Source organism: Staurois parvus, unplaced genomic scaffold (genome assembly GCF_062004578.1).
Source record: "Staurois parvus isolate SC_StPar_1 unplaced genomic scaffold, SC_StPar_1.0 ptg000287l, whole genome shotgun sequence".
In the NCBI taxonomy this organism is placed as follows: domain Eukaryota; kingdom Metazoa; phylum Chordata; class Amphibia; order Anura; family Ranidae; genus Staurois; species Staurois parvus.
Window position 1 is genome coordinate 9639693 of NW_028318083.1, and position 21331 is coordinate 9661023.

Genomic DNA, 21331 nt, shown 5'->3' on the forward strand with positions numbered 1-21331 from the left:
GCGGCTGCTCAGTGCCTCAAATGCTACTGATATGACTGCTTCCCCCTGCATTCTAGAGGATTCTAGAATCATAGTGGGAAGAAGGATAGAGAGACAGCTTCAATATTTATGGGGATCTGGCCAATACTTGGGGAGGTGTTCAGTAGGTGGCTGGATGGCCCATAAATAGCCTGAGACCTGGGGCAGAGTGTGTGGATCCCAGCTTCAGTCCTGCTAAGGGGAGACCTCTGTCTAGAGGCTCTGCCCTTGAGGGTAGGCTGCTGGAGGTGCTGTTCAGGAGTTATCAAGGTCCCAGCTGAAGTTTAAGCTGGGGGGCCTATTTGAAAGTCTGGTCTGGGAGTTTTCTTTTGGGTCTGGAGAGCTCACTGAAGAGTACCTTGTAGAAGTGGGGGGGGGGGGAGATTATCCAACTGTCATGTGGTAATGTGAGTCTGTGTCGACCTCACTGAAGACTGCCCGGTAGATATCAGGAAGAGGCAGCAGATGATCCTCTGGCAAAGTGATGTGTCTTAGTGACCGTATGCAGTTTTCTAAAGGAAGTCATAGGCATCTTTCAGCCAGTAGAGAGTTATGTGGAACATTTTGTTGACATCTGTGTGAATAGAAGAGTCCTCACAGAAGTCAGTTCAGAAATTCTGGGGTATCGCTCCCTTCACCCCATGCAAATTTATTCTGCAATTAAAGCATAAAAAGACACCCCTAGACTGTTCTGTTCAAGTCAATGGAATAGAGAATTAGCTGTGTGCCTGGCCGTGTGAGCACTAATCATGGAGAATGGAATCAGTTATCATTAGCTGCTATTTCAGGAGAGCGCTACAATAATATAATAACCCACCTTAAAAGCACATCAGTACAAAAATGGGATAATTATAACTGAAACCTACTAATTTATCTTGTTACAAAAAGTGCAAAACCACAATGTTAGTAAGTGAATATCAAAGAGCCCTTGTGGGGAGGGAAAACATAATGAGGTGTATTATGTCATCAATCATTGTAATGGGAGACATTTCATTCAAAATTCAGGCCAACCAGTAAAGTAAAAATTCAATACGCCTCCTGGCAACATAATTTAGGAAACATGTCCCCTCCCCTTACTTAGTATATTATAACTACTTACCTGGAAGTATGGCTCATCAATAGAGGGAGCTGTATCAACTACCAGCTGGGACTGGAAACATCATAGGCAAACGAACATATTTGCCAGTACACCATGGATCTCGATATGGTCCAAAAAGGTTTTTAATCCAAAAAGATCACATCACAAAGAAAAGTGCAAGTTTCAGAGCCACGCAGGACCCCTTCATCAGGCATGTGATATCACATGCTTGACAAAGAGGTCCTGCGCGGTTCAGAAACATTGCACTTTTCTTTGTGATGTGATCTTTTTGGATTAAAAACCTTTTTTGACTATATTGAGATCCATGGTATGCTGGCGAATATGTACATTTCCCTCCCCTTACTTAGTGTCGTATTATCCATGTGTGCAGAGTGTGTGGTGCACACAGGCCCCGAGGGCAGGGGGCCCACTGTGCGCTGTCTCACTGTGGCCTCATGGAGTCAGAAAACATTTGAAATGTAATGTGCATTTTTTTGGTCCCAGAAGAGGGCGGAGGGCAGGGCTGTGCAGAGCAGGAGAGCGGTGCCGCTGCTGAGGACTGGAACCTCCTGAAGTCTTTCTGGCTGTGTCAGGTGGTGGTAATGGTGGGACTTGAGCCAGAATGGTGTGACATACAGAAGCCTGCTGCCCTGCCCTGGACTCAAGCAGAGAAAATACTGTCACTGTGCCCTTTTCTAAGCAAGCTAGTAGTAGCAGTATTTGTTTGGTAAGAAGAGACTGTGGCCGGCATCACTGGATTAAGCAAGCTAGTACTAGCTTGTTTAATCCAGGGCAGCAGACCACAGTCTCTTCTTACCAAACAAGTACTGTTACTACTAGCTTGCCTAACCACTTCCAATCAGTGCCCATCAGTGCCACCTATCTGTGCTACCTATTAGTGCATCCTCATCAGTGCCCATCAATGCAGCCCCACCAGTGCTCATCAGTGCATCCTCTCCAGTGCCCATCAGTGTAGCCTCACCAGTGCAGCCCCACCAGTGCCCATCAGTTCAGCCTCGTCAGTGCCCCCCTCATCAGTTCCCATCAATGCAGCACCAAATGTGTCAATCAGTGCAGCCTCACCAGTGCTCATCAGTGCACATCAGTTCAGCTTCATAAGTACACATCAAACTTGCTGGCTATTGGCATTCCTTTCCTCAGTGTAAGGAAAGGAGAGCCGGTAGCTGGTAATTCTGATAAGGCACATTTACACTGATAAGGGCACTGATCATCAGTGCAGCCCCATCAGTTCAAATCAGTGCCACTTATCGGTGCTCATCAGTGCAGCCTCATCAGTGCAAATTAGTGAAGAAGAAAAATTACTTATTTGCTAAATTTTATAGCAGAAACAAAGAAAAAAAATTTTTTTTTCAAAGTTTTCAGTCTTTTTTTTGTTTGTTTAGCAAAAAATAAAAAAAACCGTGGTGATTAAATACCACAAAAGACAGCTCTATTTGTGTGAAAAAAATCATAAAAATGTAATTTGGGTACAGTGTTGTATGACCGCGCAACTGCCTTTCAAAGGGTGACAGCGATAAAAGCTTTAAATTGGATTGTGCAGGAAGGGGGTGAAAGTTCCCACTATTGGAGTGGTTATTCCAGGGCAGCAGGCCACAGTCTCTTACCAAACAAATGCTACTTCTAGTAGTAGCACTTTTTTGGTAAGAGACTGTGGCCTATTGCTCTGGATGGATTAAGCAAGCTAGTAGTACTTGTTTGGTAAGAGATTGTGACAATGTATGTGACTTGGTCTTGGTGGGACACAGGCTGTGTTGCAGATAGTATACTGACCTGACAATTTGTGAATCACTGTTGGACCTGTTTTCACAGATCACTCCTGGACATCAGGTGGTGGGAATGGCAGGAGTACCTGAGGCCTATGACACACATAGTGTATGCTCTCTGTTGACAAGATTCTACAGTTGTTTAACACAATGGATCTGAATGTAGATATGTAATTGCATAAAATAAAATTGCAGAATTACATCTGCACTTGTGAGTTATAAATGACCTTGTTTCCCCGATAGACATTTTGAAGATTGACTCTGTTTTACCTTTCTTACGACTACATCGCACAAGTGAAACACCCTTTCCTATCCTGTTAATTATTTCAATGGTGGTAATATCTTAGGGTTCTCATTTTGCTCCACTATGCCAACCCAGCCTCTCCATGCACTCATCATCCTTTTTGGTATGGGGGGGGTTTTACACTTGGCATCTTTGCTCCTTCGTTCTGCACTGCACATTCCCCATTTACCATTATCACATTCTGCACTATGTAAGTCATCTCACCCACAGTCCCTTAAGCCACACCCAATAATTAGCACCATTTAAACCAAGCTTGCTTTGTGCACTGCATTTTTATCTTTCTTGATTCCTAAGGCCCATTTTTGATCTTGCACACGGGCCCACTGATTTCATGATACTTCCCGACCTCACTGGGTTTTTTATGTATTCAGTCATTTGTATTGTTAAACTATCCACATTTCTAGCATGTACATATATAAAATGTTTCACCACAGTCAGTATATTACTTTTGATATTCCAAAAGTCTATCGCATAGGTGTTTATTTACTAAAGCTGGAGAATGCAAAATCAGGCTCACTTCTACATAGAAATCAATCAGCTTTTAACCTCAGCTTGTTCAATTAAGTTTTGACAATAAAACCTGGAAGCTGATTGGTTTCTATGCAGAAATTAACCACTCCAGCTTTAGTAAATAAACCCTATAGTCTCCTTGTAGTACAACCTACATACTGTATCCCACAATCTTTGCAGGTAATAACATACACTATAAAGCCAAAAGTATTGGGACACCCCTCCAAAACATCGAATTTGGGTGTTCCAAACACCTCCATGGCCACAGGTGTATAAAATCAAGCACCTAGGCATGCAGACTGCTTCTACATACATTTGTGAAAGAATGGGTCGCTCTCAGGAGTGGTGGTGTAAAGCCCGCCACCAAAGGACTCTAGAGCAGTGGAGACATGTTCTCTGGAGTGACGAATCACACGTCTCTGTCTGGCAATCTGATCGGCGTGTCTGGGTTTGATGGTTGCCAGGAGAACGGTACTTGCCTGACTGCATTGTGCCAAGTGTAAAGTTTGGTGGAGGGGGGATTATAGTGTGGGGTTGTTTTTCAGGGGTTGGGCTTAGCCCCTTAGTTCCAGTGAAGGGAACTCACTGGAACTAAGGGGCTAAGCCCAACCAAGACATTTTGGACAATTTCATGCTCCCAACTTTGTGGGAACAGTTTGGGGATGGCCCCTTCCTCTTCCAACATGACTGCACACCAGTGCATAAAGCAAAGTCCATAAAGACATGAATGAGCAAGTTTGAGGTGGAGCAGCTTGACTGGCCTGCACAGAGTCCTGACCTCAACCTGATAAAACACCTTTGGGATGAATTAGAGTGCAGACTGTGAGCCAGGCCTTCTCGTCCGACATCAGTGCCTGACCTCACAAATGCACTTCTGGAAGAATGGTCAAACATTTCCATAGATACACTCCTAAACCTTGTGGGCAGCCTTCCCAGAAATGTTAAAGCCGTTATAGCTGCAAAGGGTGGACCAACCTAATATTGAACCCTGAGGACTAAGACTGGGATGCCATTAAATTTCATGTGCGTGTAAAGGCAGGCGTCCCAATACTTTTGGTAATATAGTGTATATCACATACTGTGTATTGCAATTAACCAAGTGTTTAAAACTATAAACATTGCTTGGTGATGTAGACACTACCTTGTGAAGATGTCCCAGGTGACCACAACAAGAAACCCTAGTTCCTCCACATCTAACGAGAACCCTGAGTTCTCAGCCAACTATTTCCATACATATGGGATCTGGTATATAGGCTAGGTGACAGCTTGGTTTTAGTATGCCTCGCTATACCACATTTGTTTTAGACATTTTCTTTTCTGATAATCTACTAAATCTTTTTTTCATATCAGTTCATCAGTCCTGGTAAAAGCTCTTTTACAAAAACTTGTATAACTAATTTATAATTGTTATATAACTGTGTAGAAGCACCTTTGTCTCACTTACTCGCATGAATTCCACGCTGTTATCCAAAGGAGTTTCTCTGCGAAAAAGTAACAGAAAGTTTTCATCCTCTGGCAAAATCATATTTGCAAGCTGCAAGAAAAAAATACAGTATAAAGGCTTTAGAACAATAAGAATAATTTAAATAATCAAATAATTTAAATAATCAAAATGTAATCATCACACAAGAGTGCATGACTTTTTAATACTATACAAAAACTAATAGTAACCTATATAAACATTATTTTCACTAAACTATGTTGTATTAGTATCTTCTTTTAGACAGTCACAACATTTTCTATCATTTTTTGTTGAATATTATTATTAACAGCAATTACTGATGTTTTCATGATAACAATTCATTTCAAATATAGTATTCTATAAGAATTTTGAAATGTCAGGCTGCATTTCTAGGTAATGTATAGTCTTAGTGCTTCCACCCCAGGTAAAAGGTGTTCTGAGAATATGAAATGTCATTTTCTGTGGTCTGAGTTAATATTGCTTTGATGTCAGAAAAGGGGAATGTTGGTCCCCGAGAGCATTTCACATATTAAGTAAGGGCTCCTGCAGTACAGCTTCTCTAAATGGTTGGGTGGATATGGGACAAACATGCTGTCTCTCTCTTGTCAAGTCCACAGCTAAAACTGTTCTGCATTACTTAACTTTTGACAGATCTATGATAACACCACTATGAGTTTTATACTGCTAAATGTGTCAGTGGGTCAGAATGAAATAGCAAAACACTTGTTACAAATCTTGAAAGAGCAATGCATAAGGAGAGGTACTTTTATATTTATATTTCACAAACATTTCAATAGCTGGAGCTTAATAACTTCTTCTGCTGCCAATCTCTGTTAACCAAATTATAAGGGACCTTTGTTAATTCTGGCGCACAGCAAGGAGATGCTAAACAGGAGCAGTGAGACATATAATGAAACATATTTCCTGTAAGATCACTACTGAATTTATAAATTCTTCCCTTTGCTGTGCTACAGTAGCACTACAAGAACAGAAAACCTGCCCCTGACCACTTCTTAATTGTGCATGTGTTCAGTTGTGCAGTTGGCTGCCCAGAATTACAGGTGCAGGAGTTGCAAATACACCATTGTATATGCTCTGATCATTTTTTTTTGCAAACTCTTTTTATTCAATTTAAAAGTATAAAAATATAATGATCTGACAAATTTGTCTCATTATGTGTACAGAAGTGCTACAAATCCCTTTTAGGTTTTCATGGACCACCTTAAAGGTGGTATTAAACCTTTTTACCTAAAAAGCGTCTAGTATTGATGACCTCAGCACTTACAATATTTGATGTGTGCCTTCTTTGTAAAGTTTGACATTGCTTTGTAATCAATCCCCTTAAAATCTTCCCTCCTTTGTTTCTTGCAAAAGGGCTCATGAAAGCAGACATAAAAACAGAATATGCTGTACACAGGTATACACAGTATACTCTGTACACAGGTATCACTATCAATGTAAGGAGGACTACCTTGACCATCAGTGTAAGGGGGACTACCCTGACCACCAATGTAAGAGGACACTAGACTGATCAACACTGTAAAAGGAGACTATATTGAATAGCAATGTAAGAGAACACTACACCGATCACAAATGCAAGGCAATTGTCAACAGACTATCAATAAAAAGGGAACATGACAATTTTCCTTGTTTGCATAAGTTTCACATTATTTTTAATGGGTTTTCCAGAAAGGGTGATATAGAAATACAATGGAGTATTATATGTTTCCATACAAAGGTTTTAGGTAACAGTCAGATGTTATGTAAGAGGCACCAAATTAAAATTCATAAGACATTCGTAAGTGGAGAGGAAGGGGTGGGTTTATTTGAGGCATAGGATACATACATGGGCTTGCAAATCCTGTGTAAATGCATCTTTGGGGGGTGCAGTTTATTTTTGATAAAGCAATAGATAGGAATATATGGGACTGAACATTAGAATATATTTAGTGATGTCTTGAAGAGAATCGAATTCAGAGGCCGGGAGAGGGCATACAGAGGGAGAGAAGCCCAAAGCTTCAGATGGAGTATAAAGTGTGGACAAGGGGAAATGGAAGAAGAAAAATCAGGAGAGGGAAAAATATGGAAAGGGGAGTAGGGGGTGGGCTCAGGAAAGATAAGGGGGCTGACGGAGAGTGCAAAATCTGGTGAAGCTGTGCATGGTAGCCAATCATCTTCTAACTTCAGCTTGCCCAATTAAGCTTTGACAATACAACCTTGAAGCTGATTGGTTTTTATACAGAGCTGCACCAGTGCTTTGTTCTCTCCACTTTTAGTAAATCAACCCCTTTGCCAGTGAATAGCATATGTTTAGCATATTTTTATGTTGTGTTCTCAGGATTTCAAGGCTGTGAATTCAGGGGTAGGACTGCCAAGGGTTCCAGAGCCAGTAGAAACATATGGGGTTAAGGGGGCAGCCTTAGTACGTGTCTCGTTTTATAGGGAAGGGTTAGAATTCAAAGCTCATGTATTTATTGGAAGCTGAAGGGTGGACATAATTGAAAGAAACCCAAGAAAAAAATGTTAGTTCAGTTTGCAAAAAGCAAAGACAATATTCTGAGATTGTATCAAAAGCTTTGTAAACATCAAGGGGGATAGCAGCATTGTCTCTACAGAACCCTGAATGGGCAAGATCTAAGGATCTTCTTATATTATCTCCTGCCTGTCTTGAAGGCAAGAAGCTGACTATTATTGTGAATACGTCAGCTCAAGAAATTATTTATCCTAGCTACCAAGATCTTCACAAGAAGCCGTATATCAGAAGCAAAATTCCTCTGTAAATTGACCATGTGAAGGTCTATGGAGGTTTGGAAAGCATTATAATGTTTGACCTTGATGACTCTCAAGAGAATGAGCTGTGATGTATGATGGAGCTAAAGACAGTGGTTAGGTGGGGTGCAAGGGTTGGAGTGCGCACTGGTTTTAATGATTTCATTGCCTGTTAAATATTCAATTCATGATGTCTGTGTCTAATGTTGAAATGTTGAGCTCTGACATAGAAGGAATGTTCCCTTGTTTGCATTTCTTTTTGGCATAATATTATTAATTTACTTGCGTGATTATTCCTGAAATTATTTTGTTATTGGTGTCACATAAGCTAAGTAAGCCACTGTTTGTGCTTAATGGATAGTTTGCAAAATGTTGTTAATCTGTAAACACATAAAATACTGTGTATTTTATGAGCAATCTATAAACAACAATAGGCAACTACAACTTTTACAGATTCAGTTTGGCAACAAGGGAAAATGCAAACAATTTCAAGTGTCCACAGTAAATATTTCACCAGCTCATCCAAGCATAATATAATAAAACTAGCAGGAAGTTAAAGTTGTAAAGATGATTTCATACTCATGCATTACATTATTATATTTGTGAAAGAGATGGAATTGTGTTGTTCATATGTAAGTGAGATGGTTACGCTATATTTTATTCCAGTTTATTTATACTATAAATATTCTGACATTTTATGTATTGGTTAATATTGCATATTTGATTATTTATTGAATGTATTGGTAGTGACCTGGTGATGCTGTGTACTCTGTCTGAGAAGATTTTAGCTTTTATTGTGAAAGCAGAGACTTTCAGGATTGACTGCTAAGCAACCATAAGCTGCAAGTTCACAGTGTGAAAGAGGCCATGGAGAAAGTGACCTAGATCAATGGGCAGCCAATGCTTGGCTTTCAATTAAATCCCTCCATGCTGTGACAGAGAGTCTTCTGATGACAGATTCTGGATGAGGATGCTTACTTGACTGTACAATAAAAACTGACTGCTTCTGCTCCTGTATGGTATAGTAAATAAGACCTAGGGTGGATCAAGGGCTTAAAGGGGTGATATTTTAACCAACAGCCAGGGAGCTAACTAGAAATCACATGACCAAATAGCAAATATTTGCTGCCCCCCCTTACACACACACATATACATCTACTCCACAACACCCTATTTATCACAGAAGTGGCAATTTGACAGGTATTAACCCCAAAGAGTTTTACTATTATCCAACATAAACTTTTATTGGTGGCTAGTGTTTTGGTTTAGTGGTGAGTGGCAATGCCTGCATTAAATTGATGGTCAATGCCCCCATTACATAAGTGGTTATTGTTAATACCCCTATTACCTTGGTATTCAGTATTAATGCCTACATTATAATAGAGGTAAGTGCTAATGATTCTGATTCATTGTGTTACACTGTTAGCCAGTGTTAATGCCCCATTACAGTGGTGGCCTACATCAATAAGAAGAGAAGTGTAACCATGCTTAGGGAAAAACCTATATATGAGAAAAGCAGGCAGCACAATATTCTGATATGCAATGTTCAAAAAATTGCTAATACAAGTGCAGCATTAATCTCCACCAAGACAATGTAAAAAATCAGTGCAAAAACTCAATAAAGTGATAAATGCGCTTATTTAAATTCACAAATAATAGAATATATATTATAATTAACCATAAATACAAATTCATCAGTAGCAAAGCTCAGAAAAAATGTCCTAATTCTTGTGCAAATATGTGCAAAGAAATGATCTTCCAAGCAGTGAATGCCTTCACTTGATACCTGCACCACTTCTGTGATCATAGTGAACAGTTACCAGATGGTAATGACACCCAATATATGAGTGGTCAAGAACAGCTTTAGGAGGTAGGTCCTCACATAAGACCCACAGGAAAGATACAGGGCTTCTCAAGTATCCACAAATGGCACAGAATATGTATCATCACCAGGAACACACAAAAGAAATGCAGGGCTCCACCAGTATCCCCAAAAATTACTCATATATATGGATAGAGAAAAATACAGAGAACTCCCATAGTGTAAACAAATGTATTAAAAGGGTTAAAAAAAATATACAAACTCATAGTAAGTACAGTATACTGCTATACGGATATGGATATCACAACTCTGGTAGTGGTTGCTGACATGCATGGCAATGTCAGCACGTCTAGTTCCATCCAAAGCATTTTATAAGAATATGATACCATCAGGGGCAGATGAGTGATTTATAGGGATACTGGTGGAGCCCTTTATTTGATTTGTGTGATCCTAGTGATGATACATTGAAGGATACTTGGCAAGCCCTGCATCTTGCCTCTGGGTCCTATATGAGGATATACCCCCTAAAGCAGTTTTTTACCACTCATATACCGTGTTTCCCCTAAAATTAGACACTGTCTTATATTTTTTTGGCTCAAAAAAACACACTAGGTCTTATTTTCGGGGTAGGTCTTATTTTTTAAATGTCCAGGTGTGGACAGGGGGTGCAGAGGTGAGCTGCAGGCAGTTGTGGATGAGGGTTACTATGGAGAGGGACAGTTGATGACAGTTGTGAGCTGCAGTCAGGTGTTGCAGGGGTGACTTGACAGGTGAGTTTCAGATGGTGCAGATATGAGCCACAGACAGGGTGAAGGGGTGAGTTGCAGACGTGGGATGCAGAGCGGAGCTGTGGCCAGGGGGTGCAGAGCTGAGCTGTGGCTGGGGGGTGTAAAGGTGGGCTGCACCCTGTCTGCAACTCACCTGACTCAATTTACCTCTGCAACACCTGACTGCAGCTCACCTTTGCACATCCCCCCTCCACTGCCCTCATATGGTTAACTAGCTTTGCAAAACACAGCTGTCAGCAGCCGGCCCCTCTCTATAGTAACTGTTTCAGGTCCTATCTTCCCACACAGTGCACCAAGCACACTTACTCACTGCTCCACCTCTTCCCCACTGGCCGGTGATCACCCCTGGGGCATCGGCTTCCATGCATTAGGCTGCAGGAGGAGATGCCCCACCCCTAAACACACTGCGCCCGCAGATATCTGTTCCTTCCCTGTCCCACAGTGAGTACAGAGGTAGGGAGGTTCTGTGGGAGCGGATGGTGCTGTCACTTCAGCTGCGCTTCGGTGTTTATAAGAGACAGTAGATATGGGTGCGCACAAGGCCAATGGCGTAGGTGGTGGAATGGCGTTCCACCATGTTCCGGCTGAAAAAAAGCCATGATCACAATTAGGTCTTATTTTTGGGGTAGGCCTTATACTTTAGCAATTCCCAAAAATAGCACTAGGTCTTATTTTTGGGGTAGGTCTTGTTTTAGGGGAAACAGGGTATTAGTGGTCATTACCATCTGGTAAGCATTCACTGTATCACAAAAATGGTGTGAATATCACTTGAAAGCATTCATTGCTTACAAGATCATTTGTTTGCACAGATTTGTACAAGGAGTGTGACTTTTGGTCAACGGTTACCTAAAATACGTGGCTAAGGGGAGTTAAAATGCCCTTTTACATTAGTGGTCAGTGGGAAGCCCCCTCTTATATCAGTTGGAATAAGTACCCCCTCTTACATTGGTGATCAGTTGCAAAAATGCCTTTGCTATCATTGGTGGTCAGTGGAAAAAATGTCCTCTCTTTTACTAGTCATCAGTAGGATGAATACACGTCATATATTGGTAGTGAATGGAAAGAATGCTACCTCATTTATTAGTTGTCAGTAGGATGAACACCCCACCCCCTCCCTTACATTGGTGGTTGGTGTAAATTGGCAGCCAGTGGGAATTTTAAATGCTCTATTTGCATACAGTATGTATTATCAGAAAATCAGCAATGTAGACCTGTGTCCGAGTCCCTTTTCACATTTTTAGATGATACAGAACAGGGTTTGACCCAGCACAAGGTCTTGACTCCATACATCTGCTACAACAACAATATCTTATCCAATTCCAGTTGTTTCAGTTTTGACTCGGCTGAAAGACACATCTTTTGTTTTACTTGTAGCACTTTTATTTTTCATATATTCCTATAGAAACCCCACTAGGCAGGTGACATGTAAACTATGATACATCTCTTTGAAGGTCTTAAATCATTAAAGTAAACCTATCATGATAGGGACTGCTATCACTGACTTTCAGTAAATACTAGTTGCCAGGCTGTTGTGCCTCCCCCATTGACTTCAACATTTACCCTTTACAGGTCATTATACTTTTGAAATATTCCAATATTTTATCACTTAACACTATTGGCTTATTACATACCTCTCGTATTTGTAGGCGGCCATCTGAAGTGACATCATAAGCAGACATGAACCGATCCTTCACTCTTTGGACTTTCTCTGCAGTAATTGCATTCTAGATTTCAACACATAATTGAATTTGAAAGGATTTATAAGGTATGTAACTTGTCCCCATACAACAGTATAGACAATGTTTATGAAGATTCTTATTTATTAAGGTCATAGTATAGCTCTTAGCAGTTGGTCACATTCAGCTGTACATGTTTTATAATCCAATTGGCTTTCTCATTTAAGTTTAAAAGGTGTCTAGTTGAATGAGACTACAATCTATAACTGTAGGAAATGTAATTCTGCATGTACTACATGTGGAAATACATTGTTGGGTTATACACAAAAGAAACCTCCTATAGTTTGCACCAGAGAATACAATTAAAATACATTAACTAGCACTAGCTACAAAGCAAAGATAAAAATGCATATGCTGTTCTGTGGCATTACAATCCAGCATTTGATTTCAACTTTGCTGTGCTTTGACATTAGTATTTTTATCAAATATTCAGAAGGAAACATGAACAAAGACAATTCCTATCTAGTAGATAAATTGATACAGGTGAAAGAAATACTGCAGGCAACAAAGAAGAATAGGACTATAAACTGTACATAACTTAAAAAATAATACTGTATGACCACTGGCTTGGCAGGTTGGAACAAACCTGGTTTGGCCTCTGTGGAGTAAAGGCACACATGCAGTAGCAGCTCACTGATTAATTACACTTGTTGCCTGGAATTTCCCTTTAAATGCAGGCCATAGACGGGTCGTTTATCGGCCGAATTTTTGTCCGCACGAAAAATCGACCGATATTCACGCCAATAGTGGGGCTAGCCTGTCGGTCGTTTTTATTGGTCATGCTGGAAAATCCACAAAAAACGACCATTTTTCGTGGACATTGGTGGCAGCATCGGCAACGGCACCGACCAATTTTTCGTTTATCGGCCAACAATTCGGCAGATAAACGGCCCGTCTATGGCCTGCCAAAGAGACTCTGTCGACAGGTCATCCAGTTAACAACAATCTTTCCATAGGTTTATTTGTCCATTTTATGCTTGTTGCTTAGTTGTAAAAGCCTCCCTTGTGTAGACATTCAAAAGCCATAAGACTGTTGCTGAGCACTAGCAAACACAAATGCTCCTGCGCTTGGGGATGAACTCGATGCAGGCTACAACCACATTAAGAATGATCTGGAACATGCACACCTTGCTGCCCTCAATAGACCGGGGAAATCCAGATATACTGAATGAGGAAAGAACAAACAGAGGGTGCACAGGCCTAGTGCATTACCATAAAAAATGTTTAATAAGAAATAAAGTAGGTGTTGTACTCACAAACGACAATAAAGTCAAGGCACGTCTTAAAAGAACAGCTGGGTCAACACCGCGCTGAGTAACAGTCCGCAATAGGGAGAGTAGACATCCAATAGGTTGACGCGTTTCGAGGACTTGCCTCTTCCTCAGAGCCACTGTGGCTGTGTTGACCCAGCTGTTCTTTATGATGTGCCTTGACTTTATTGTCGTTTGTGAGTACAACACCTACTTTATTTCTTATTAAACATTTTTTATGGTAATGCACTAGGCCTGTGCGCCCTCTCTTTGTTCTTTTCTCATGTTGCTGAGCACTGCCATCATGGATAAGAGGTCAGCAGCCCAAGCAGACTCACAGCTGCCACTCAAGTGGCAACCTGTAGTATTCCCTTTCATCCTTCCCTTGAACGATACAAAAATACTTACGTAGGTTGGTGAGGGAAAGGGCAGAAATGTTGGGCCAGAAAAAAAAATAAGAAGAGAAGACTATGACATGGCAGGAGGGAAGGGCTGTACAAGAAACTGACTAGTCAAATTTTCTGGCAATTTCAAAGGCACATTGCAAATTAAAATGAGCATTTAGGGCTCTTTCACAGCAGCTGTGTTGGAAAGTAGCCGCTGGTGTTTAGTTTTGTTGCGCAAACTTTATTGAAATTTCACAAGTGACATTTTATTAGGTCCTATAGGCTGCATGGTATAGAATGGGGTAGTTGCTGCAGTCCTGCATGCTGTACTTTCTTCAGAGCACACAACTGCACCATAGTGGTGTGACCTGGCATAACAGGAACAAAGCTGTTAGCCCTGGCTTGTATTTTAAAATCTTGAATCTTCTTCACTCTGGTTTGTGGGCAAGCCCACCTACAATGAAGAACTGCTCATCCTGCATTGTTACTCTTGACATAAGAGTGGAACTGACAGATGAAGCGCCAAAGAGTATCAGCTTTGAGGACCAACCGGCCATATGGAAAGGAGAAAGACTGTGAAATAAGGTAATTAAAAATACATTTTAATGGTACTCTCAGTGCCAAATGGGTCCCATGTCATTTAATGGCAACAATGGATCAAAATAATACTGATTTGATCTTGAAAGAAAATTACAGTGAAGCTTTCTCAAACTGTTTACAAAAGATGGAAAAATGAATTAACTCAAAGAAACGAAAACTTTACATTAAAGATTTCATAAAGAAAATACTATATTAATGTAATGTACCCAATAAAAACCTAAAGTACATAAACAATAGACCTTAGGTTCACAGTTTGTCTCTTACAAAGTCATCTTCTGTCCGCTGTCAGTTTGTAAGAAAAAATTGGTCCAACCTATATACATGTAATGTATAATAATGATGGTCATCTCCATCTAGCAGCCAACGTGCACACTATTTAGTTCAATGTTATCCCACTGGAGCGCGAGCACAAGAAACCTCCAGAAACCTGTGATGGAGGCTCCAAGGTTTTGATTGCCTAGGGGCCTCCTCAGGGCATTGGGTACACTTGGCAAAATTGAGCAATTAACCCTTGTAGTGTACTGGGAGACCCATTGCAGAGATAGTATTAATTTTTCCCAAACTAGCTTAAAGCAAATTGGTGGCTTGGAAAACTTCTTGCTGTGTAACATCATCATTAAGGGTTTTTGTTGCTTCTGCTGGCAAACTTATTCAATAGTAATTTAGAAAAATGACTGCCAACCTTGATGTGATGAAAGCTGTCATTAGAGATGAGCGAATCGAACCAGGCGAACCGGAATTCGAGTCGAATTTCAGGAAATATTCGATTCGCGTCGAATCCGAAATTTTGCCTACTTCGGGTGCGCGAATCGAACATTTCCCGATCAGCCGGCAAAAGTGTCCCTGCAGTGAGCTCCGCTATTTCTGACAGTTCTCTGACAGAAGGAACACATGTTTAGCGGTTGAAACATTGTATCTATTAGTTTCCATTTAGGATACAGATGTTTCAACCGCTGTACATGTGAAGAAGCTGTCAGAGAACTGTCAGAAATAGAGGAACTCTGCACATACACTTTTTGCCGGCTTGGAATTATTCTTCTTTTCATCCTACTTCTTCTTCTTCTTCTTCTTCTTCATCCTCATCCTCATCCTCTTCTTCTGAGGATGAGGATGAGGATGAAGAAGAAGAAGAAGAAGAAGAAGTAGGATGAAAAGAAGAATAATTCCAAGCCGGCAAAAAGTGTATGTGCAGAGTTCCTCTATTCTGCAGATACACTTAGAGGAGCTCTGCACATACACTGAAGAAGAAGAAGAAGAAGAAGAAGAAGTAGGATGAAAAGAAGAATAATTCCAAGCCGGCAAAAAGTGTATGTGCAGAGCTCCTCTAAGTGTATCTGCAGAGCTCCTCTAAGTGTATCTGCAGAATAGAGGAACTCTGCACATACACTTTTTGCCGGAAACCGCTGTATGGAGGGAATGTCCCATAACTGTCAGAAATAGACTATTTCTGACAGTTCTGGGACATTCACTCCATACAGCGGTTGAAACATTGTATCTATTTTTTTCCATAAATGACATTCTGCAAATACATTTAGAGGAGCGCTGCAGATACACTTTTTGCCGGCTTGGAATTAATCTTATTTTCATCCTACTTCTTCTTCATCCTCATCCTCATAAGAAGAAGAGGAAGAAGTAGGATGAAAATAAGAATAATTCCAAGCCGGCAAAAAGTGTATCTGCAGCGCTCCTCTAAGTGTATCTGCAGAATGTCATTTATGGAAAAGAATAGATACAATGTTTCAACCGCTGTATGGAGTGAATGTCCCAGAACTGTCAGAAATAGACTATTTATGACAGTTCTGGGACATTCACTCCATACAGCGGTTTCAACCGCTGTATGGAGGGAATGTCATAGAACTGTCAGAAATAGACTATTAATGACAGTTCTGGGACTGTCCTTCCATACAGCGGTTGAAACATTGTATCTATTTGTTTCCATAAATGACATTCTGCAGATACACTTAGAGGAGCGCTGCAGATACACTTTTTGCCTACTTCTTCTTCTTCATCCTCATCCTCTTCTTCTTCTTATAAGGATGAGGATGAAGAAGAAGAAGAAGAAGTAGGATGAAAATAAGATTAATTCCAAGCCGGCAAAATGTGTATCTGCAGCGCTCCTCTAAGTGTATTTGCAGAATGTCATTTATGGAAAAAAATAGATACAATGTTTCAACCGCTGTATGGAAGGAATGTCATAGAACTGTCAGAAATAGACTATTTCTAACAGTTCTGGGACATTCCTTCCATACAGCGGTTGAAACATTGTATCTATTTGTTTCCATAAATGGATCCATTTATGGAAACAAATAGATACAATGTTTCAACCGCTGTATGGAAGGAATGTCCCAGAACTTTCATAAATAGTCTATTTCTGACAGTTCTATGACATTCCCTCCATACAGCGGTTTCAACCGCTGTATGGAGTGAATGTCCCAGAACTGTCAGAAATAGTGTATTTCTGACAGTTATGGGACATTCACTCCATACAGCGGTTGAAACATTGTATCTATTTTTTTCCATAAATGACATTCTGCAGATACACTTAGAGGAGCGCTGCAGATACACTTTTTGCCGGCTTGGAATTAATCTTATTTTCATCCTACTTCTTCTTCTTCATCCTCATCCTCATAAGAAGAAGAAGAAGAAGTAGGATGAAAATAAGATTAATTCCAAGCCGGCAAAATGTGTATCTGCAGCGCTCCTCTAAGTGTATTTGCAGAATGTCATTTATGGAAAAAAATAGATACAATGTTTCAACCGCTGTATGGAGTGAATGTCCCATAACTGTCAGAAATAGACTATTTCTGACAGTTCTGGGACATTCACTCCATACAGCGGTTGAAACCGCTGTATGGAGGGAATGTCATAGAACTGTCAGAAATAGACTATTTCTAACAGTTCTGTGACATTCCTTCCATACAGCGGTTGAAACATTGTATCTATTTGTTTCCATAAATGGATCCATTTATGGAAACAAATAGATACAATGTTTCAACCGCTGTATGGAAGGAATGTCCCATAACTGTCAGAAATAGACTATTTCTGACAGTTCTGGGACATTCACTCCATACAGCGGTTTCAACCGCTGTATGGAGGGAATGTCATAGAACTGTCAGAAATAGACTATTTATGACAGTTCTGGGACATTCACTCCATACAGCGGTTGAAACATTGTATCTATTTTTTTCCATAAATGACATTCTGCAAATACACTTAGAGGAGCGCTGCAGATACACTTTTTGCCGGCTTGGAATTAATCTTATTTTCATCCTACTTCTTCTTCTTCATCCTCATCCTCATAAGAAGAAGAAGAAGAAGTAGGATGAAAATAAGAATAATTCCAAGCCGGCAAAAAGTGTATCTGCAGCGCTCCTCTAAGTGTATATGCAGAATGTCATTTATGGAAAAAAATAGATACAATGTTTCAACCGCTGTATGGAGTGAATGTCCCAGAACTGTCAGAAATAGACTATTTATGACAGTTCTGGGACATTCACTCCATACAGCGGTTTCAACCGCTGTATGGAGGGAATGTCATAGAACTGTCAGAAATAGACTATTAATGACAGTTCTGGGACTGTCCTTCCATACAGCGGTTGAAACATTGTATCTATTTGTTTCCATAAATGGATCCATTTATGGAAACAAATAGATACAATGTTTCAACCTCTGTATGGAAGGAATGTCCCAGAACTGTTAGAAATAGTCTATTTCTGACAGTTCTATGACATTCCCTCCATACAGCGGTTGAAACCGCTGTATGGAGTGAATGTCCCAGAACTGTCAGAAATAGTCTATTTCTGACAGTTATGGGACATTCACTCCATACAGCGGTTGAAACATTGTATCTATTTTTTTCCATAAATGACATTCTGCAGATACACTTAGAGGAGCGCTGCAGATACACTTTTTGCCTACTTCTTCTTCTTCATCCTCATCCTCTTCTTCTTCTTATAAGGATGAGGATGAAGAAGAAGAAGAAGAAGAAGAAGTAGGATGAAAATAAGATTAATTCCAAGCCGGCAAAATGTGTATCTGCAGCGCTCCTCTAAGTGTATTTGCAGAATGTCATTTATGGAAAAAAATAGATACAATGTTTCAACCGCTGCATGGAGGGAATGTCCCAGAACTGTCAGAAATAGACTATTTATGACAGTTCTGGGACATTCCTTTCATACAGCGGTTGAAACATTGTATCTATTTGTTTCCATAAATGGATCCATTTATGGAAACAAATAGATACAATGTTTCAACCGCTGTATGGAAGGAATGTCCCAGAACTGTTAGAAATAGTCTATTTCTGACAGTTCTATGACATTCCCTCCATACAGCGGTTTCAACCGCTGTATGGAGTGAATGTCCCAGAACTGTCAGAAATAGTCTATTTCTGACAGTTATGGGACATTCACTCCATACAGCGGTTGAAACCGCTGTATGGAGGGAATGTCATAGAACTGTCAGAAATAGACTATTTATGACAGTTCTGGGACATTCCTTCCATACAGCGGTTGAAACATTGTATCTATTTGTTTCCATAAATGAATCCATTTATGGAAACAAATAGATACAATGTTTCAACCGCTGTATGGAAGGAATGTCCCAGAACTGTTAGAAATAGTCTATTTCTGACAGTTCTATGACATTCCCTCCATACAGCGGTTGAAACCGCTGTATGGAGTGAATGTCCCAGAACTGTCAGAAATAGTCTATTTCTGACAGTTCTGGGACATTCCCTCCATACAGCGGTTGAAACCGCTGTATGGAGTGAATGTCCCAGAACTGTCAGAAATAGACAGAAACTGTCACAGAACTGTCCTTCTTCTCATCCTTCTCCTTCTTCTCATCCTTCTCCTTCTTCTCATCCTTCTCCTTCTTCTCATCCTTCTCCTTCTTCTCATCCTTCTTCTCATCCTTCTTCTCATCCTTCTTCTCATCCTTCTCCTTCTTCTCATCCTTCTCCTTCTCCTTCTTCTCATCCTTCTCCTTCTCCTTCTTCTCATCCTTCTCCTTCTCCTTCTTCTCATCCTTCTCCTTCTCCATCTTCTCATCCTTCTCCTTTTCCTTCTTCTCATCCTTCTCCTTCTGCTTCTCCTTCTCCTTCTTCTCATCCTTCTCCTTCTTCTCATCCTTCTCCTTCTTCTCATCCTTCTCCTTCTCTTTCTTCTCATCCTTCTCCTTCTTCTCATCCTTCTCCTTCTTCTCATCCTTCTCCTTCTCCTTCTTCTCATCCTTCTCCTTCTTCTCATCCTTCTCCTTCTCCTCATCCTTCTCCTTCTTCTCATCCTTCTCCTTCTTCTCATCCTTCTCCTTCTCCTTCTTCTCATCCTTCTCCTTCTCCATCTTCTCATCCTTCTCCTTCTCCTTCTTCTCATCCTTCTCCTTCTGCTTCTCCTTCTCCTTCTTCTCATCCTTCTCCTTCTTCTCATCCTTCTCCTTCTTCTCATCCTTCTCCTTCTTCTCATCCTTCTCCTTCTTCTCATCCTTCTCCTTCTTCTCATCCTTCTCCTTCTTCTCATCCTTCTCCTTCTCCTTCTTCTCATCCTTCTCCTTCTTCTCATCCTTCTCCTTCTCCTCATCCTTCTCCTTCTCCTTCTTCTCATCCTTCTCCTTCTTCTCATCCTTCTCCTTCTCCATCTTCTCATCCTTCTCCTTCTTCTCATCCTTCTCCTTCTTCTCATCCTTCTCCTTCTCCTCATCCTTCTCCTTCTCCTTCTTCTCATCCTTCTCCTTCTCCTTCTTCTCATCCTTCTCCTTCTCCTTCTTCTCATCCTTCTCCTTCTCCATCTTCTCATCCTTCTCCTTCTCCTTCTTCTCATCCTTCTCCTTCTTCTCATCCTTCTCCTTCTCCTCATCCTTCTCCTTCTCCTTCTTCTCATCCTTCTCCTTCTTCTCATCCTTCTCCTTCTCCTTCTTCTCATCCTTCTCCTTCTCCATCTTCTCATCCTTCTCCTTCTTCTCATCCTTCTCCTTCTCCTTCTTCTCATCCTTCTCCTTCTCCTTCTTCTCATCCTTCTCCTTCTCCTTCCTGATCTCCAAGGGCATTTAAATTAAAGGTACAGTGTTCTGCACTAATTTAAAGGCTCTCTGAAGCCTAGAAACCCTTTTTATAAGCCATCTTCGTAGCGAAGAAATTCGCATCGAATCGAATTTCATACTGGAATTCGCCGAATCAGCCGAATCGAATTTTTCAATACTTCGCTCATCTCTAGCTGTCATCCTCCGACCTCTCTGACTAGGATCAGTTGTGATTAGGCATTTGCAGGAATTTGAATATTTAGCTTTAAAATATTTTAGTTGTGCTGGTGAAATAAATAAATATTCACCTTTTTTTAACTTTACCTACTTTGTCTGAGCCTGACATTTCAGCTCACACACTCTCTCCCAGCACCTGAGAATGTCTGACATAATAATTAAGAAGATAATCAATAAGAATGTAGAAAACGTCAGGACTGCTGTTTAATTCAGTTATACTGTACCTTCTCAGGGTCTGGAAGATAGTATAATAAGTCAGACATTTGACAGGCAACAACTGTCAGACCTTAGATGATCTCTGAATTTTGACACTTATCTGGCCCAGGAATTAACTAATGTTAAATAAGAGGATAAATGTAGTTTTTCATGAAGTGAACCTGTTATAAAGATATAAAAAGGAATATTAAGATTACTGCATAAGCCCAACTATGACTGTTTCTCTTTAACATGTACAATATAAGAATTGCATGTATAATACCACCCTGGCATGGTGGTAACCCCAGAGGCAGAGGTGGGCTATCATTTCACCTCAGGGTGTAGTTCTCTGGCAATAATGGGAAATGTGAACAGGT

At 40.5% G+C, this 21331-nt stretch overlaps 1 protein-coding gene across 1 annotated transcript in view; it reads right to left on the reverse strand.

Moving 5' to 3' along the window:
* The window catches only part of SCGN (secretagogin, EF-hand calcium binding protein), a 73762-nt gene that overhangs the window by 36474 nt on the left and 15957 nt on the right, over positions 1 to 21331 (reverse strand). Inside the window, exons 3-4 of the mRNA XM_089682227.1 lie at positions 12167 to 12259; positions 5139 to 5228 (exon numbers count right to left, since the gene is read on the reverse strand). Coding sequence (XP_089538353.1) covers positions 5139 to 5228; positions 12167 to 12259 — 183 coding nt within the window. The remainder of the gene's footprint in view (positions 1 to 5138; positions 5229 to 12166; positions 12260 to 21331) is intronic.